Raw genomic sequence first — 16,351 nt, 5'->3', positions numbered from 1 at the left:
ATGCCGTGTTACTTTTACGCCAGATGTAATGGGACATACACCTTCCAAAAAGTTCAACTTTTGTCTCGTCAGTCCACAGAGTATTTTCCCAAAAGTCTTGGGGATCATCAAGATGTTTTCTGGCAAAACTGAGACGAGCCTTTATGTTCTTTTTGCTCAGCAGTGGTTTTCGTCTTGGAACTCTGCCATGCAGGCCATTTTTGCCCAGTCTCTTTCTTATGGTGGAGTCATGAACACTGACCTTAATTGAGGCAAGTGAGGCCTGCAGTTCTTTGGATGTTGTTCTGGGGTCTTTTGTGACCTCTTGGATGAGTCGTCGCTGCGCTCTTGGGGTAATTTTGGTCGCCGGCCACTCCTGGGAAGGTTCACCACTGTTCCATGTTTTCGCCATTTGTGGATAATGGCTCTCACTGTGGTTCGCTGGAGTCCCAAAGCTTTAGAAATGGCTTTGTAACCTTTTCCAGACTCATAGATCTCAATTACTTTGTTTCTCATTTGTTCCTGAATTTCTTTGGATCGCAGCATGATGTCTAGCTTTTGAGGATCTTTTGGTCTACCTCACTTTGTCAGGCAGGTCCTATTTAAGTGATTTCTTGATTGAGAACAGGTGTGGCAGTAATCAGGCCTGGGTGTGGCTAGAGAAATTAAACTCAGCTTTCCAAAGATGTGATAAACCACAGTTAATTTATGTTTTAACAGGGGGGGGGGCAATCACTTTTTCACACAGGGCCATGTAGGTTTGGATTTTTTTCCCCTTAATAATAAAAACCTTCATTTAAAAACTGCATTTTGTGTTTACTTGTGTTATCTTTGTCTAATATTTAAATTTGTTTGATGATCTGAAACATTTAAGTGTGACAAACATGCAAAAAAATAAGAAATCAGGAAGGGGCAAACACTTTTTATACTTTTTAAACTGTATATATATATATATATGGCCATATTGAGTCAAACAAGATTAGCCTCTCAGTAAATTCCCACAACTGCTCTAAGAAGTCATGGAATAGAGAGATATAAACCAGAGTCCACTGTTAACAAAGCAAGTGCTGCACCTTGAACATGTGCTTCAGCTTGCCCACAAAATATACTGCAGCAAATCCACACATGTACATTAGATCGATCAGAAGGTGAGACCGGGATGAGTAGAGTCTGAAGAGTCTGATGATGGAGCCCACAGAGGAGGTTGCAACCATCTCTGCGGGTCGATGTCTGCACAGTGGGGAAAGGCTGTCTGAGAAGAAAACATGGGCAGCATCGGTACCTGAGGGCAACTCATTGACTCTGTGGATTTCTGGGTAATAATCACCCACAGGAATGCCGGGCATGTCCGTCTGTGGTCGTCGGAGCGTTACCACGTTGCTTTCAAGCTTCCGCCGCTTTCATGTTCCCCTGCGCAACGGAGTAGTTGCCAAATACTTTTGTCCTTCAACCCTTTTGAGCTTCATGCTTGGGCCATATAATCGCCCCACTAGTTGCTCGATGTACAGTCACTTGAGGACAGCCATTATTTCCTCTCTCTCTACCCACCACATGTTCTTCAAAGAGAGCAATTAGAGGTGCCGGATCTGGAGAGAACAGCTCAACTTGAGCACTTCAAGGGGTGGTTGAAAGTCAACAACACAACAACGACCCTCTCTGTCCATTCCCTACTTACTTCTCTTGATTTGAATTACCTCCCAGGTGGAATATGGGGAATTCAACGGAGGAGGAGGCTGTGCTCTACCACTCCGGTCAGCTGTGCCCCGCTTTATTTTCCTTGTATCACATTTCCAGGACTAGCAGGATTTACATGGATTTCCCCCCCCTCTCCCCCTCTCCTCTGTCTGCTTTGAGAGGTGTTTAGTCTGAGGCCGTTTTTCCCAGCCACGACTCCTGCTCTGTCTCTGGCCGGTCATGCATCTGGACTAAGTGCTTCACAGCAAAAATCTCCTGTTTCAGGTGCACGTGTGTTTTGGGTTTAGGGTAACCCACCGCATTTAAATATTGCAATCTCGACAAGTCGCTGGCACTTGCCTTGGCTGCAGTTTCCAATGCCCTTTGTAGTGTTTTAATAAACACACATACATACAGATACTGTACTTTCAAATTTAGATTTCAAAAGTTCATGAAGTTCATCTGTGGTCCATACCTGCCGGTTATACAGGTGGCAACCACAAAAACTACCAACAGCTATCTTTTGTCTTCCAGAAAAAGATGGCTATTACAACCCATGACAGCATCACATGTGGGTTTGAGGGGAGATTAGATTGGAAGATTTGAGAATGAGTAATGAATGAAGCTAGTGTTACTGTGGCACATTTATATTGATTCCCTTTTATTTAATACGCAGATAACAGGTTTTTGTCGTCGTCTGCCTGCATTAGCAAGCTAGCTGTTTATACTCCATCATAGACTGTGTAGTACTCCATGCATGTGGAGCTGCATTCATGTAACATGGGAATAACTGTAACTTCACTTTAAAATTTGTATGTACGGATTTTAACTTGTGCAAATGTGTTTGCTCCTGTGGCGCGTGGACAAACACTAAACAACAACTACATTAAAGTTATCAATATTTCCAGATGCAGTTGTATGTTTGTATACAACAGTAATTGCAAACACAGCTGTCAAACAGGCCTCTTCAGGTACATGCATGATTACACCTGTAATTTAGAGTCTATACATTTTTTTACACTTAACAAAAAAGGACTTTTGTGAGTCATACATTTGAGAGTCTTAAAGCAAAATACTTGTGTTGTACAGCACACATAGCGCTCTACTTGATTGCAGATGTGTATTTATTGGTGGATTAATTGTCATCATATCTTTCCTCTGCTGCTCTGATTTTTTTAAGCATAGTTGCAGCATAGAGGACATTGAAGTCAAGTTATTTGAATGGGGATTCGAAGGCTTTAACAACTACAGCTTCAGCAATTTATAAACTTATTTTAAGGACTTATTACAGTAGTTTTAGACACTCTGTTTATTTTAATCTGACGACTTTGAGGCCAACAATTACATAAAGGAGTCACCTGAAATATAGGAATTCATGTTGGAAAATATATATTTTTTACGACAAGAAAACTATGTTATACTTTGTTCTTGTTACTGGGTTGCATTGAAAAGACCTCACAGTACAATTTCACCCCACACGACCTGAACGCAGCACATTCCACTCAGTTTATACCTGTCATCCCTGTCACGTGCACAACCCTCACCTGTCGCCTTTGACGACCTCCGTCAGGACAAGACTTCTCCCGCGTGCAACCCAACCACGGTCACCGGTTTCTCGCGGCTGGGACGACGCAGTAGGTCCAGCCGTTGATCACGTCCCATCAGTCAAACCGACACACCGGGTAGCGCGTGAGAGGGGTCCCCATGGCGGGGCTGACCCCGCCAGGTAATTTGGTCTTTTTTAAATGGAAAACAAACGGATAATGTCCAGGCAGTAATAACACATCAGACAGCTGTGAGTGTTGCAGAGACAATATTCCGATGGAGGGAAAAACAAGCCTACATCAGGCTGCTCCAGATGTGTCCCGAAGATAAACCTCTGCTCCGCTCCAGCCGCGGGTCTTTGGAAAACTTAAATTTCCAAAACATTTTCACATTCGTCACACACACTCACACGATACCAACTCGTTCAGGCTCGCATGTCGGGGACACGAAAACTACCAAACAAGGTGCAACAATAACCGTGTGGCCTGTATGAAATCCATTTATGAGTATGAACGATTTCCGTGATTTTGATCGCCTCTCTTCCTGCTAAGTTTGCAGATTTTCCTCCTCTGTGTTGCCAGGTTGGAGTCCAGAATAGTCCAGACTGCAGATATCTTTATTTTTGAATATAACTACGTCGCATATACCAACTTGGATATGTCCATTAACATCAGCATATATGATGCACAAAGGCATATAAAAAAAGTGCAATTTAATTTAGCGCAAAAACTGGCTAAAATGACGCAAGCAGAAAAAAACCCCAATAAGTATAACGTTACGTTTATTATACACTTAACCTCGCAGAGCTTCTGGTTCCTACATTCATGTGAGAGCCAAACTGACTTTAATGTCTTTTCTCAGAGTCAGCGAGTTGTCGTGAGGTTTCTACAACTTTACCCCCAAAAACAAAACAAAGTAAGAAACGCTCCTAATCTTCAACCGAGGACGTCAAACTTCCTGACAGAGAAAATATCGCCACCGGAACCCGCTTCTAAGCTTCCAACAAGTGGTGAAAACTGTCCTCCACAGCCGCGTCCATGTCCTCCAAGTGCTTCACTTTGCCGTCGTCCATACGTGTGTAACGATAACATGGGTTTATTCTCAGGGGGACTTCTGGTTATAAACTATCTAAATAAAAGCCGTGCAGTTGGCGGACGCGCGCTGTTGTTTCTGCAGGCGCGCGCACAATGTGGGGGAAGGACTAGCTGTGACGTGATTCTGTGCTGCTTTCAAAGCTGTAAGTAAAATCGTGGTTTCAAATGTGCACTTAAACACAGGTTTTTGCCTCTTAATTGATGCAATAAACAGTGGTGGAGAAAGAAGTCAGATCACTCACTTAAGTAAAAGTACAAATACCACAGAGTAGGAATACTCTGTTGCAAGTAGTAGTCCTGCATTAAACGGGTTTCTTAAGTAAAAATACACATGTGTCAGCATCAAAATATAATACATAAGTACCAAAAGTAATATTCATTATGCAGCACATTTCAGAATAATATATTGGATTATAACTATTGATGCATTAATGTGTACATCATGTTCATTTTGCAGTTGGTAAAGGTAGCGCTAATTTTATATACTGACAGGCTGCTTAATCTATAATATATCATATTTGTTGATTATATTTTGTATTAATCTGAATCTGTAAAGTAACTAGTAGTGATAATAAAGGCCTCTGAAATGTAGTGGAGTATAGGTATAAAGTAGGATTAAAGTCTGTCTCTGGAGAAAAAGCTACAAGTACCTGTGACTGATGCATATAATTTGATAATTATTACTCGTTAATTAATGTAAAAGCAGGATTTTACTGAAGTAGTTGGAGTTCATTGTGAACGATTTAGTATAGGACTGCAACCAATGGTTGTTTTCATTAGGGATTAATCTGCCGACTATTTTTGCCATTAAATCGATTGATTGGTTTGTAAATAATTCAAAAAGTATTGAGCAATGCCGTCACAATTACCCAGAGATGAAAGTGACACCAACGTTTGTTACGTCCAACCAACAGTCCAAACCTCAAAATGATTAGAAATAAACTGAAATCATTCAAAAGAAAAGCAGCAAGTCCTCTGATTTGTGAAACTGTAACCATCTTAATTTGTAAAGTAATAAATAATTCAAGCCGTCAAATAATTGTAGTGGAGTACAATATTTCCCTCTGAATTGTAGTTAGTAGAAGTAGAAATACACCGATGGTAATGTAACCATGCAAGAACTAAACATTTTGATATCCTTGAGCGAAGACATTCGGTCATTAATCTCCAGTGAATTCAAGGATTCAGCTATCTTAACGTCAATAAACACACTAAAGCCACTGCATTAAATCAACACCAGCATTTTATTTTTTTCTCCAAAAGCATGTAAAAAACAAAAAAAAAATGCACAAAATGATTGTGTATGTTGGCGTAGAAAGGGTGGGGGGGCGCTTACATTTCAAAATGTTACACTTCCATACCACAACTAAGCAACAGAGAGAGAGAAGGGAGAATAGAGGAGAACGACTGAAAACAGTTCAAGCGTCCTTTGCTGTAAGGCCACCTCAATCCACAGGTCATGTCTGTACAGAATACATTTTTCAAAGATGCATACACTTAAGACGTCTCGATGACAACAGCATTGAAAAGTAAGTCCACGTCAAGATAAGCACAAAAAATGAAATGACTCACACGTTCGAACATTTACGACATTACGCTGCAATCATTCACCCGAGCCTCTCGGCACCAGCGTCTAGTGTACCTCGTCTGCTCCCGTTTCACTTACAAGTTGCAATTCACAGATTCTGCAGCTGTACCTTGGCGAACTGCTAACGGAGAAGGACAAAGACAGCACTTCTTGATACATTACTCTTGATTTTAAAGCATATTTCTCAGGGATTTAGAGGATGATTTTGAAATTTAAAAAAAAGGAAAAAGAAATATACAATGTACACAGAGTTAGAATGATTTTTTTGTGGATAAAAAGTGGTTAGATAGGAAAACAATGTCTGCTGGTTGAGTAAAGTAATCCTATGTTAAAGAGTGGGGCTCTAAACTAAGCAGGTCTTGTTTTGAAAAGGCATAATCAGGAGATGACTTTGTTAGGATCTGTGCACTCAAAAGGACTTGTTTGATAAGTTCAGCTATTTGTATTCTAAGGCTTCTCTTTTAAAAAAAAAAGTAGCACTTATCCATCTGTTCAAGTGTAGCTTTCTCTTCTGCACAGCGTGCTCAGATTCACCGTAAACTTTTGTGTCATTCAAGTGTCAGTCAAGTGTCAGTGGTATTCAGACATTTACTAAAACGGGATATTTGAATGGCTTTAGACTCATTCTTTGAAGAGAATGAAATATAGATGTGGACATATTGTCTTAGGTGTTGGAATAAAACAAAAGAAAAGTGTCTGGAGTGCAGTATCTGCACTGCGGACCGAGGCAACCTATTCAAAAACTTTGAATAAAAGGCTATGTTGAGTTCAGGGGCGACTCGCTTTTTCTTTCTCTCACACTAAACACTACTGTCACACTTTGTCCAGCAGGGGGTGCTCTGCACCGGGGGTGTTTTGCATGCAGCATGCAGGAGCACAACAGGGGGACCAATACAGTGACAAACCCTCCCTCAGCCAACCTGCTGCAAGTTCAATATTAATAAGAAATAGGTCCAGGTGCTAAGATGCATTTAGCTAATAAGACAGGAGATGAGAACAAGAAGGCATTCATGTAAAGGAAACCTGTCCACGCTTAAGGGATGGGACTGGGGGGGATGGATATTCAAGACACTGTGATTGGATCTGTCTACGTCCTGCCCCCCCCAAAAAAAGACTGTCCAGCTATATGAACACTCAAATACAGCAGGGAAAAAAAATCACCACAAGACGACCAACAACTGACAAAAGCGTGAAATGACGAAGGAACACAGTTGTGTGGTTTCCTGCAAGGCTCGAGCTACGTCCATCACAGAAATGTAATTATCAATTTAACCAACAGCTCCTCTTGAGGCGTTTCATCCGACGGAGTGAGGGGGGGGGGTGTTAACGGACAAGGCCTCAGGTTCCCTGTGTTTATCTCGTCTGGTGATCATGTGTGGTCATATGTGCAAAGACTAGAGTACAGTACGGTGGGGAATGTTCACTAATCACAAACTACAGCTCTACGTACGGATAGTATACAAAACACAATCTGAGGATTTCATTAAAATTTCAACCATCAATAAAAGCCCGGAGGTATCCACTTATGCCGAGACATCAAATCCAAACTCAAAGTGCTTCTAAAAACCTTTAAAAAGTGAGTCGCTATGCATCAAATGAAACGAGTCATTCACAACACAAACAGATCAATACAGTCATAAGATAAGGCTATTAAGACCCAGTCATCCCAACATGCAAGGATACGACTCACAGTGGTCAATAAAACAGGAACACACCGTGGGATGAAGCGGACAATAATTAAACGTAACACAAAAATAAAAACACGAGAGGTGAGCTGTTGCTGATGTGTGCCGTTGTGTTTTTTTTACAGTACTCTGTACCCTGTTTGTTCCTCAAATATACGAAACCTAACAAACTGACAACTGTCTGACAGCAAAGTCACAATACTGAGGACTGTTATTTTGATTTGTGTTTTGCTAGAGTGAGTGAGACGATGTAATGTTATCTCTTAAATCCTGAGTGTATGCTCTACTGACAAACACGGATGCTCTGTAACCCCTCTGATATGTGTGCCTGAGCATACGGTTTACTTATTTAACACAAATAAAAGGGTGCAAATTATTAAAAAGAATCAAAAAGAAAAACTGACTATATTATTATTATTATTACACTCGCCATACCAAAGAAGGCTTTTGGTCACAATCAACTACCAATTCCAAACAGGGAATTGGAAAATAAAATGAAGAAAATACAGATATCAATTAAATTGAACCCAAAATATATCCACAAAAATCATATTTGTTTTGTAAGTGGTATGGATCATGACTGGCCAGTCATTTCCATGCTGTTTGTTTGTGCATGTATCTGTTCTGATGGCGTTTAAATAGCGAGTGAGCGCGTGGGAGATTAAAACAGTGCCTCAGCATATGAGGCGCGTGTTCGTCGTGATGTGTCGGAGGTGTTAAGAGGAGGAAAAGAAAGAGGCATGGCTGGGATGGGATGCAGACGGGATTATGCCGTCTTCGTTATATTCTCTGACTCCTTGGAGGCCCAGAGCGCTTTGTGCTGTTTGCGCCCGAAGCCCTCGTCGTAGTTGCCTTTGCTTTTGAACAGCTGCTGAAAGTGGGGTTTACAGTAAAATTCACCTTGAAGAGCTGCAAAGGTGCCAAGGCTGCAGGTGGGAGAGAGAGAGAGAGAGAGAGAGAGAGAGCGGAATGAAGCAGTTATATACAAACAAAAAAGGAGAAAGTCAAGTACACACAGAGGAAAACAATGCAGATCGTCACCTGAGTTTGGCGTTGCAGTGCTTGCAGCAGAAGCATGATGAATGGAAGACCAAGTTGTTGGCAACCAATCTCTCCATCGGGTAGACCGTTTTGTCACATGATGTACACACTTCCTTTTGGGTCTTAAAGCTGAAGGACTGAGCACATGAACATACAGGTTTGTTACCGAGGGCCATGATCCTCTGAGATGAAAGCTGGTGTTTACAAAACGACACAAAAAAATATGCAGTAAAAGACGTCCTTTGGTCTTTGTTGAGATCTAAAGGACGAGAAAGAAAAGATATATTTACCTTAGATCGCTGGACAGGTTTCTCTTCAGTGGTGTTCCTGGTGTCCTGGATAAGAAAAGAAAAGAACTTTTAAACAATGTGTATGTCACATGTGTATAACGACTCCTGTTGTGCTCTAAATTGGCAACAACAGATATTCGGTGAAATCACAGTCGAGTCCTTTGAGATTACAAGCAACTGACGTCACACGGGTGGAAGAATGCATTCTTCACTGTCCTCTTATTACCTTTACCAGTGTGTTGTATCGTCAAGCCCATCTCTCTTCCCCCCCATCCCCCCACCCTCTTTCTATTTGCTCCATCTGTCTCTTTGCACCCCTGGGAGAGGATCAGGTGCCTTCTGTCTGCTCATGTGAGCCGAGCTGTGGGGCGCTCAGCATGGGGGCGCCCTCAACATAGCGGAACAGCCTCAGAACCCGGCATCCAGTTAGGAAACTTCACAAGGAAATATCACACCGAGTCTCTTACAAATGGTGGGAGATTACAACACGACAGTCTTCCCCTTTCTAACTTTGCAATCCATAAATGTAATGAGGCATTTCTTGCACAATTTTGTAGGTGTACTCTTTAATTATCCGGCTGCCATTTTAACATACGTCACCACATTTCCCTCTGGATTAATTGAAAGACTACCCCCCCCCCCCCCCCCCCCCGAGGTGCTCCGATGGTTGCGGTTGTACCATCTCAAGCCGGAGGAAGTTGCTCAGTAGTAATGACTGTATCTGCCTACTCGAGTGCACAGCAACGAGCGTGGCGGGCCACATCTTTAAGCAGCGCTAACAGGTAGTTCAAGCGGATAATTATCAGACAGAGAGACATTCAGACGGTTACACAGTAACTGCCACGGGGGAAAAAAGCGAGTGTGCGGGGAAGAAGGGCAGCCTCTGTTTAGGCGAGGGGGGAAAAGTCCACTGCAGACTTTGCTAAAGCCCCGTTATGTAAGGCAGTTTGGCTGGAGCTGGAGGAAGTGGTGGAGGTGGAGTGGGGGGGGGGGGTGTCAGAGTTGCAAAGAGAAGGAGATCTTTGGCATCATAAGGGAACTGCTGATTCTCACTTTTTTTCCAGGTCCATTACTCTTTGACTTGCAAAATATCTTGCTTTGTAGACAGAATACACCAAGAGTCCACCACAGTGATGGAAATGACTGGAAATGGTGAATGTGCAGACATCTTCCTCATAAAGAGGTTGAGATAAAGTGTGTTTCACTTCTTTCTTTTTTTACTTGGAAGAAATATAATCACAGTATCTGTAATTAGGATATCTATATGTAACGTCGTACATTTCCCAGACAATGACAGAGAAGCTGGGTGTCTGTTTTGGCTAGTTTAGCTAATTTACTTCTACTTCATAATGAGCAAAAAACTATGTCACCGATTGGTGCTTGTATATTCAGGCCTGTATCCGAAACTTTTGTTTAACTTGCCATGAAAAATGACATTCAAAAGAAGAGTATAGTATGAATACATTTGAGCTCAGTGTACAGATATCCTCTGTTCAGTGTGTATTAAGCACACGACTAATGCTGACAAAGACGTATACAAATCCATACAAAGACTAACAACCAGAGATCAGTTGACAAATGCATATCGTCTCAAGTTATATGGATACTTTCACCCTTTTAATTTCATGCAGCACTTAACAACAGAGCAGGAAAAAGCAGCGAGGCTGTTTTCTGCACTTACGGGAACCGCATGACATGCTTTTGAAGTGATGGGCTCATTAAGTGAGGCCATGCAGCTTCCTGTCGATGCAATCACATCCCAACCGTCTCCTCTCCGTCCCCGACTCCTCTTGAGCTCAGTTTAATGTGCTGAGGCTAAGCTAGCAGGCTTGCTCACACGTTGCCGGTTAGACTGCATGCAAGACCACTTCCTGTTGCAGCAGCAGGAGCCGACATGGTTTTGATCTCCTCAACGTTATCTAACACTTTGAATGTGTAAGGTTCTCACAGAACATTTGTAGGAGAGGTTTGTGTCAGCGGGAGGCTGTAAGAACAGTAAAATCAGGTAAATATAGGCTTCATTTGTACATGTGAAATCATGAACTTAATGCAGTCAAATAAGGAAAGCTGATCTGAGTGAAGGCAAAGTATCGCCAGTGTTGTTTTTTCCTTTTTTTTGTGGCAAAAACAACGCAGCAAGATTAGTTACCATGTTAGGGGGTAGGCATGCATTCCGAACATACGCAGACCTCCCGGAAGAATTCAGATTAGCTTGTGCCATCTTGTCTTCTTTTACCTTATATGTGCATGAGTCTCTCAATTGCCACCAATCAGCTCGAATGTCGCAGGAAGTTGATGTGACACATCTGGCTTCCTCCGTCTTGCAGAGTCCCAATGGGGGAAGCAGCTGAAGTCCTCCCTGACTCTCATCCCAATAAATGACAGATGCTGACGACTGCCAGTTCTGTACGGATGCTTTAGCTGCAGAGTGAATAAACTACAAGAGATTTATGATCTCCGTTCAGAAGTCACACAACTCACAGATTAGCTCTAGAGTCCTGACTGGCTCATAAAAGAGAAAAAGGAGAACCAAATACGTGGAGGGGCTGGAAATGACCACAGAACAAGGTGTTCAATGTAAACGTAAATAAAGAGGGTTTGTCGTGTAGTTAATTACCTATCTTCTCAGCCAAACACTGTTTCAACTGCAAAGCAACTTGACATACCAGTGTGCGAGAAGCCGGAGCCAGCTGGAGAGTTGTGTCTTTCCGAAAACAAAGAACACTTTCACACAAGTAGTGAAATCTTCTCGCGACAAAAGTTACCAACTCTTTACATCACAGCGCAGATCTCTCGCTTAAATCCCTCCACTTCCTACCACCTCACTTTCCGGCGTCTTTGCTTGCTCCACGGCATCTTTGAACTCCGCCGTCATTTTGATCTCAACTACACACCTTTCACAGCTGGTAAACAGCTATTCCTTGAAGAAGAACTTGTCCCTTAGTGAGCTTGAAGGACGAGCTTGGGTTTAACCTTTTTTGTGTCAAACATTCACAGCATTACTGTCACAAATCCCACTGCCTTCTGCCCCCCGGAGGCCGCAGACCACCCACATGACCGGGGAGCTAAATGTCAATAGGATGTAGTTAAGAAAGCAACCTCAAAAATAATGTATGCAAGTCCAAACCAGTACAAACCAGAGCCGTCACTGTTTAGAGAGCTATCTGCTGATGTAAATCACAGCCATTTATAACCATTACAACAACTCTAAAGAATATCACGAGGGCGAAAGGTCAACATGTTCACGAAGAGTTCAAATGGGAAGAAGTAACTCCTCTTTTTCTGTTCCCAGTGCTGATGGACACAAGACAATTGGACAGATCTTCCCTGCTTCACACTCCATCATCTCTGAATTCACACTGTGGTGCAGCATTCACTGCAGCAGGCCCCTAGAAGGGCAGGCCGGCGCTATGTTAACAAATGTCTTATGTCATTAATCCAAAACGAGGCTCCCACTCTGTCTCTCGTCCCTTATTTTTAGAAACGTGATCATCGTTTGGGACAGCAGAGATGGAGAAAAAACAGAACAAATACGCAACCAAAACAGTGTTAATGAGCACATCCATCAGTAAGCAATATTTTCCAGTCCAGTACTAGCAACATAAACCATGTGTGTTAAGTGTAATATTTTACTTTATATTGCACTTTCTGGACCTGCAGGCCAGGGCACTGATCCCACAACTACACCAGCTGCTGCAGGTCAGACGTACAGGGTCGCCTTGACAGCAGCTTTCCATCAATAACTCTGTTACATGAAGAGATGAAGCACGTCATGTGGCAAAGATAACTGGCAAGAAGAACAAAAAACCTCCAACTCAAGATTGGTAGAGGATTAATAACAAACTCAAGTATTAGCTGAGGTTTTGACACTTGACTGGCTGTGGAACTGATGAAAGGTGGATGAAACATCCTTCAGAGTGCAGATGGAGGTTCACACCGGTCTGCAGAGTGATCACATCGTCGGGGCGTTTGATCAGCCACTAGTTCTCTTCCCTTTTTCAGCTTCCTGTATGTGACGGGGCACTTTTCTCTGCTTGGAGGTACAGGGCATTGAGTGTCTGCATGTCTCGTTAGTCAGCTGACACCGGGCAGACACTTTGATTTTTCACTTCCCATCTGGGGAGGCTGTACAGATCCGGATAAAACCGTTTAAGTGATATATCTAAATGTTTGTTTATGTTTAAGTCTTTAAAGTGCTTCAAAACGGCTCAACTTTAAATGTCCAGTCAACACTATAAATATATTCAGATTATTATAGAAAACAGATTTATACTTCATCAATTAGTAGTCAGCAACTCGGAGAACCTTAAGTTCTGTCTAACTTTGTTAAAGAAGAAAGCCCTCCTCACACCGTGTGAAAAGAAGCTGCCCGAGGGCACAATTAAAAACTACTTAGGTCCTCTCTCCATCATTTGTGTCAGAGATCTACCTAATACACCAATTAAAACATCTTGTAAAATCACATACTAATAATAAAGTCAGAAAGCCAAATAAAACGTTTATTCCAAAAGAACAAATGAATAAATCTCAGTTTTATTTTTCTTAAACCAAAATGTGGTTCAAACCTGTAATGTTCATAAAAACGAATGGCTGGTGCCGCTATGCTGCTGCAGCAGCTGCTCTGTTTATATTTTCGTCTTAAAATTGCAAAGAAGAAAACCAGTGAAAGAATCTGTTGAAGATGTGGAGCCTGTGTTGACTTGAGAAAGCGAGGCTGCTGCTGCCGAAGGAAGAGAAGAAACAGCCTGAAGTGCTACTTCTGATCAGATGTTATCACTCGCTGGAGAACAGGGGGAGACATTTCACAACCAAATGCTCCTCCAGGACTGGAATTCAGGGAAACATGCCCTGTCCCACCTTCAAAAAATAAAAAATAAAAAAAATGCACATGCAAATATTTGCTTTGCGATCAAACAAAATTTACATCACACAGTGAAGGCCGCTTAACTGCGAGCTCAGACGTTGTCGACAAGGGACTCGACGTTTTAGACTGTTTTTCCTCCACCAAAGTCCTCCTTAAGTAGTTAGTTCCCAAAGATCAAAAGCAGATCATTGAAGTCACAAGTGAGTCGATTCCCACTGAGCTCTGCAGACTTCAAAATGTGGCTCCTCGGGTGGCTGCTGTTGACGGATGACACTGAGGGGAAACCCTACACGTCGAGTCTCTCTAACCGGTCTGCCCTGAGGTCCTTTCAAAACCAGATAGCCTGCCTTAGAGCAGCGCTGAAAGCCACAGAGATGCTTTGCAATGTGAGAAGATGCTTGTTGTTGCTGAAACTATTCACACAAATGATTTCAAGCAGCAGAGAGCTGCCGATACAAACATAATGCCAACAAATAGTATCACTGAAAAGCCTTTAATCCCACAGAGAGACCTCTACACCTTTTAGAGGCCTGAGATAAGCTTTATGTTCCTTTTGCTCACACCAACACCCGGACTATAGTTCTAATTTTCAAAGTAACGCCTGACTGTGATACAGTAAATGAATGGAACAGTTAAAACTATTAGTCTGACCGTTTTTAGCCTTCTGGCGACCCATTTAATACTGTTCTGCACATCTGAGAGCAGGGAAAACAACATATGGCTCTTCTGACATGCCCAACAAATCAGGTTTGTGTGCCGTTAATGGTTACCGTTTGACAAAAGAGCATATGGTCAAACAAAGTAAATGGTATTAGTCCTCGCTGCCGCTTTGTACGACGTGCTTTGTCTAAATCTGCATGATTTGTTTATTTCTTTTCTCTCGTAAATCCACCAGAATACTGACGTAAAGCAGCCGGCAGAGCAGCGTGTCAATCTGTGCCGTCAACTCTGACTAAAACTACAGTCAGCTAGACCCACACTGACAGTGGCAGGAAATGAAAATGACCGTATACTTACTTAAGCCTTCCCGCCATATGCCAGGGCTATAATGACAGGCTGTTTGTGAATGTGGGTCCCTGGATGGATACAAAGTGGTTTTACCAGACCTCAGAGCAGTTTGTAAACGACTCAACAACACTAACACAGGCAACCGATTTGTATCAAAGAGGGAAACACGTGTTTTCTTACATGGGTTTTAAAATATAATGATGAGGTTTATTCCACTCTCTCATCCATTTGGTGTTAATCAGATGCTCAGCTGTAGGCGAGTTCATAAGCAGTATACCAGCACCTTATCCTGGGATAAAACCTGGATACGCTTTGGGGGAAACCTGCATATGTTAGCTGGAGGATCTGTGGCATGTAAAGACCTCCTTAAGGTTTCTGATCAGTGTGAACAAAGAGGAGTGGCTGAGAGAGACGACCAGGAACCTCATTAGTTATGACCATGTAGCTATATGGTGATGGGAATAACCAGGATTCACCATTTTCTCTCTAAAATGTTATATCAAAAATACAATTTAAAACCAGGATACAAATGTGAATGTCTCAATAACATAAATTTGGGTAAATCTTATGATCAGAGGGGTGCTGTAAACTTCCCACCTCCACCATAGATATTGCATAGTAACGGAATTTAAACCAATTTAAACGAATACAAAAATGTGGTTTCCACTTTAGTTTAAATGTGTCAATGTTGTTGAGGGTGCGTGGTGTTAAATCCCTATTACAGACTAATTCACTGTCTGTACTTGCTGTACTAAAGACCTTAATGCAACACTGGGGAGGTTGGAGCCTGTTACAACAACAACAAAAACACACTAATCTGCTCCGGATTGGAATTTGAACTGCTGGTCGAACAAAACAAAAACATAAAAAATAACGGAACATAATATAAAACCACAGATCAATTTACAATCCGGCTAATAGGGGAGGGCAATTAAATCAATTATCTGTTATACATATGGCTACACATATTAGATGGAGTATTTTTTTTTTTTTTTCAATGTATGATTCAGTGAGTTTAAATCCTCTTTGACGTTAATTAGCCAGCAAGCTAGCTAACTAACAGACGTTAAAACACTGCTAGCTCCAGAGGAACACGACGGGGCGTTTAAATTATCCTCAAATTCAACACAAAAGCCTGCTTTGATACAACCAATATCTAAATAGTGCATTTACACACAACAATAAGACCACATACAACCGACCGGCTCCCGGTTAGCTAGCCCCGTTAGCCGGTGGACGGACATCATCACCTCACCTCATCACACACACAAAAAGAAGAGAGAGGAGAGGAGCGGAGGGAGGCTGCAGACTAACAGACGATTAAAACACACTCTCACCATCTGTGCTTCTTGTCTGCGACACGCTGGCCGATAAACGTCTGTTCACTCAGAGGCTGGAGGTTGATATATTTGCTCTCTCATTCAGGTTTTCGAGGTTTTTGTTGTAGACGTTTTGTCCCCTAACCCGGTGAGTTTCTACCCTCCGCTTCGCCTCACGTCTCCGTTTTCAACAGAACGGTTTTTTTTCTTCTCCCCGGCAGGATGTCGCGCGCTATTGGTTCTCATCTGCTCATGGCGCATTCA

The 16,351-nt window shown here is 42.3% G+C and overlaps 2 protein-coding genes across 2 annotated transcripts in view; both read right to left on the bottom strand.

Annotated features, from left to right (window-relative positions):
• Positions 1-4,367, bottom strand: part of map3k3 (mitogen-activated protein kinase kinase kinase 3) — a 17,784-nt gene extending 13,417 nt beyond the window's left edge. The window contains exon 1 of the mRNA XM_031867906.1: positions 3,198-4,367. The gene's annotated coding sequence lies outside the window, so the exon portion shown is untranslated. The remainder of the gene's footprint in view (positions 1-3,197) is intronic.
• A 1,150-nt stretch (positions 4,368-5,517) lies between these two features.
• limd2 (LIM domain containing 2) lies at positions 5,518-16,312 on the bottom strand. The gene is made up of 4 exons (XM_031867990.1): positions 16,106-16,312; positions 8,897-8,941; positions 8,607-8,743; positions 5,518-8,491 (listed from the first exon to the last, which is right to left on the bottom strand). Exons 1-4 carry the CDS (start codon positions 16,106-16,108, stop codon positions 8,332-8,334), a joined length of 345 nt encoding a protein of 114 aa, XP_031723850.1. The 5' UTR covers positions 16,109-16,312; the 3' UTR covers positions 5,518-8,331.
• Between the last annotated feature and the right edge of the window lie 39 nt (positions 16,313-16,351).

The sequence above is a fragment of the Anarrhichthys ocellatus genome, unplaced genomic scaffold (genome assembly GCF_004355925.1).
Source record: "Anarrhichthys ocellatus isolate YVR2014 unplaced genomic scaffold, GSC_Weel_1.0 scaffold40, whole genome shotgun sequence".
Taxonomy (NCBI): Eukaryota; Metazoa; Chordata; class Actinopteri; order Perciformes; family Anarhichadidae; genus Anarrhichthys; species Anarrhichthys ocellatus.
This window is presented reverse-complemented; position numbering and strand designations above follow the sequence as displayed.

Bases quoted from the DNA above. Each gene is read 5' to 3' on its own strand.
- limd2 (XM_031867990.1), bottom strand. The intron at 8,744-8,896 runs GTAAATATATCT...TCATGTGCTCAG, and splicing joins AACCTGTCCAGCGATCTAAG to TCCTTCAGCTTTAAGACCCA. The intron at 8,492-8,606 runs GTGACGATCTGC...TCCCACCTGCAG, and splicing joins CACTGCAACGCCAAACTCAG to CCTTGGCACCTTTGCAGCTC.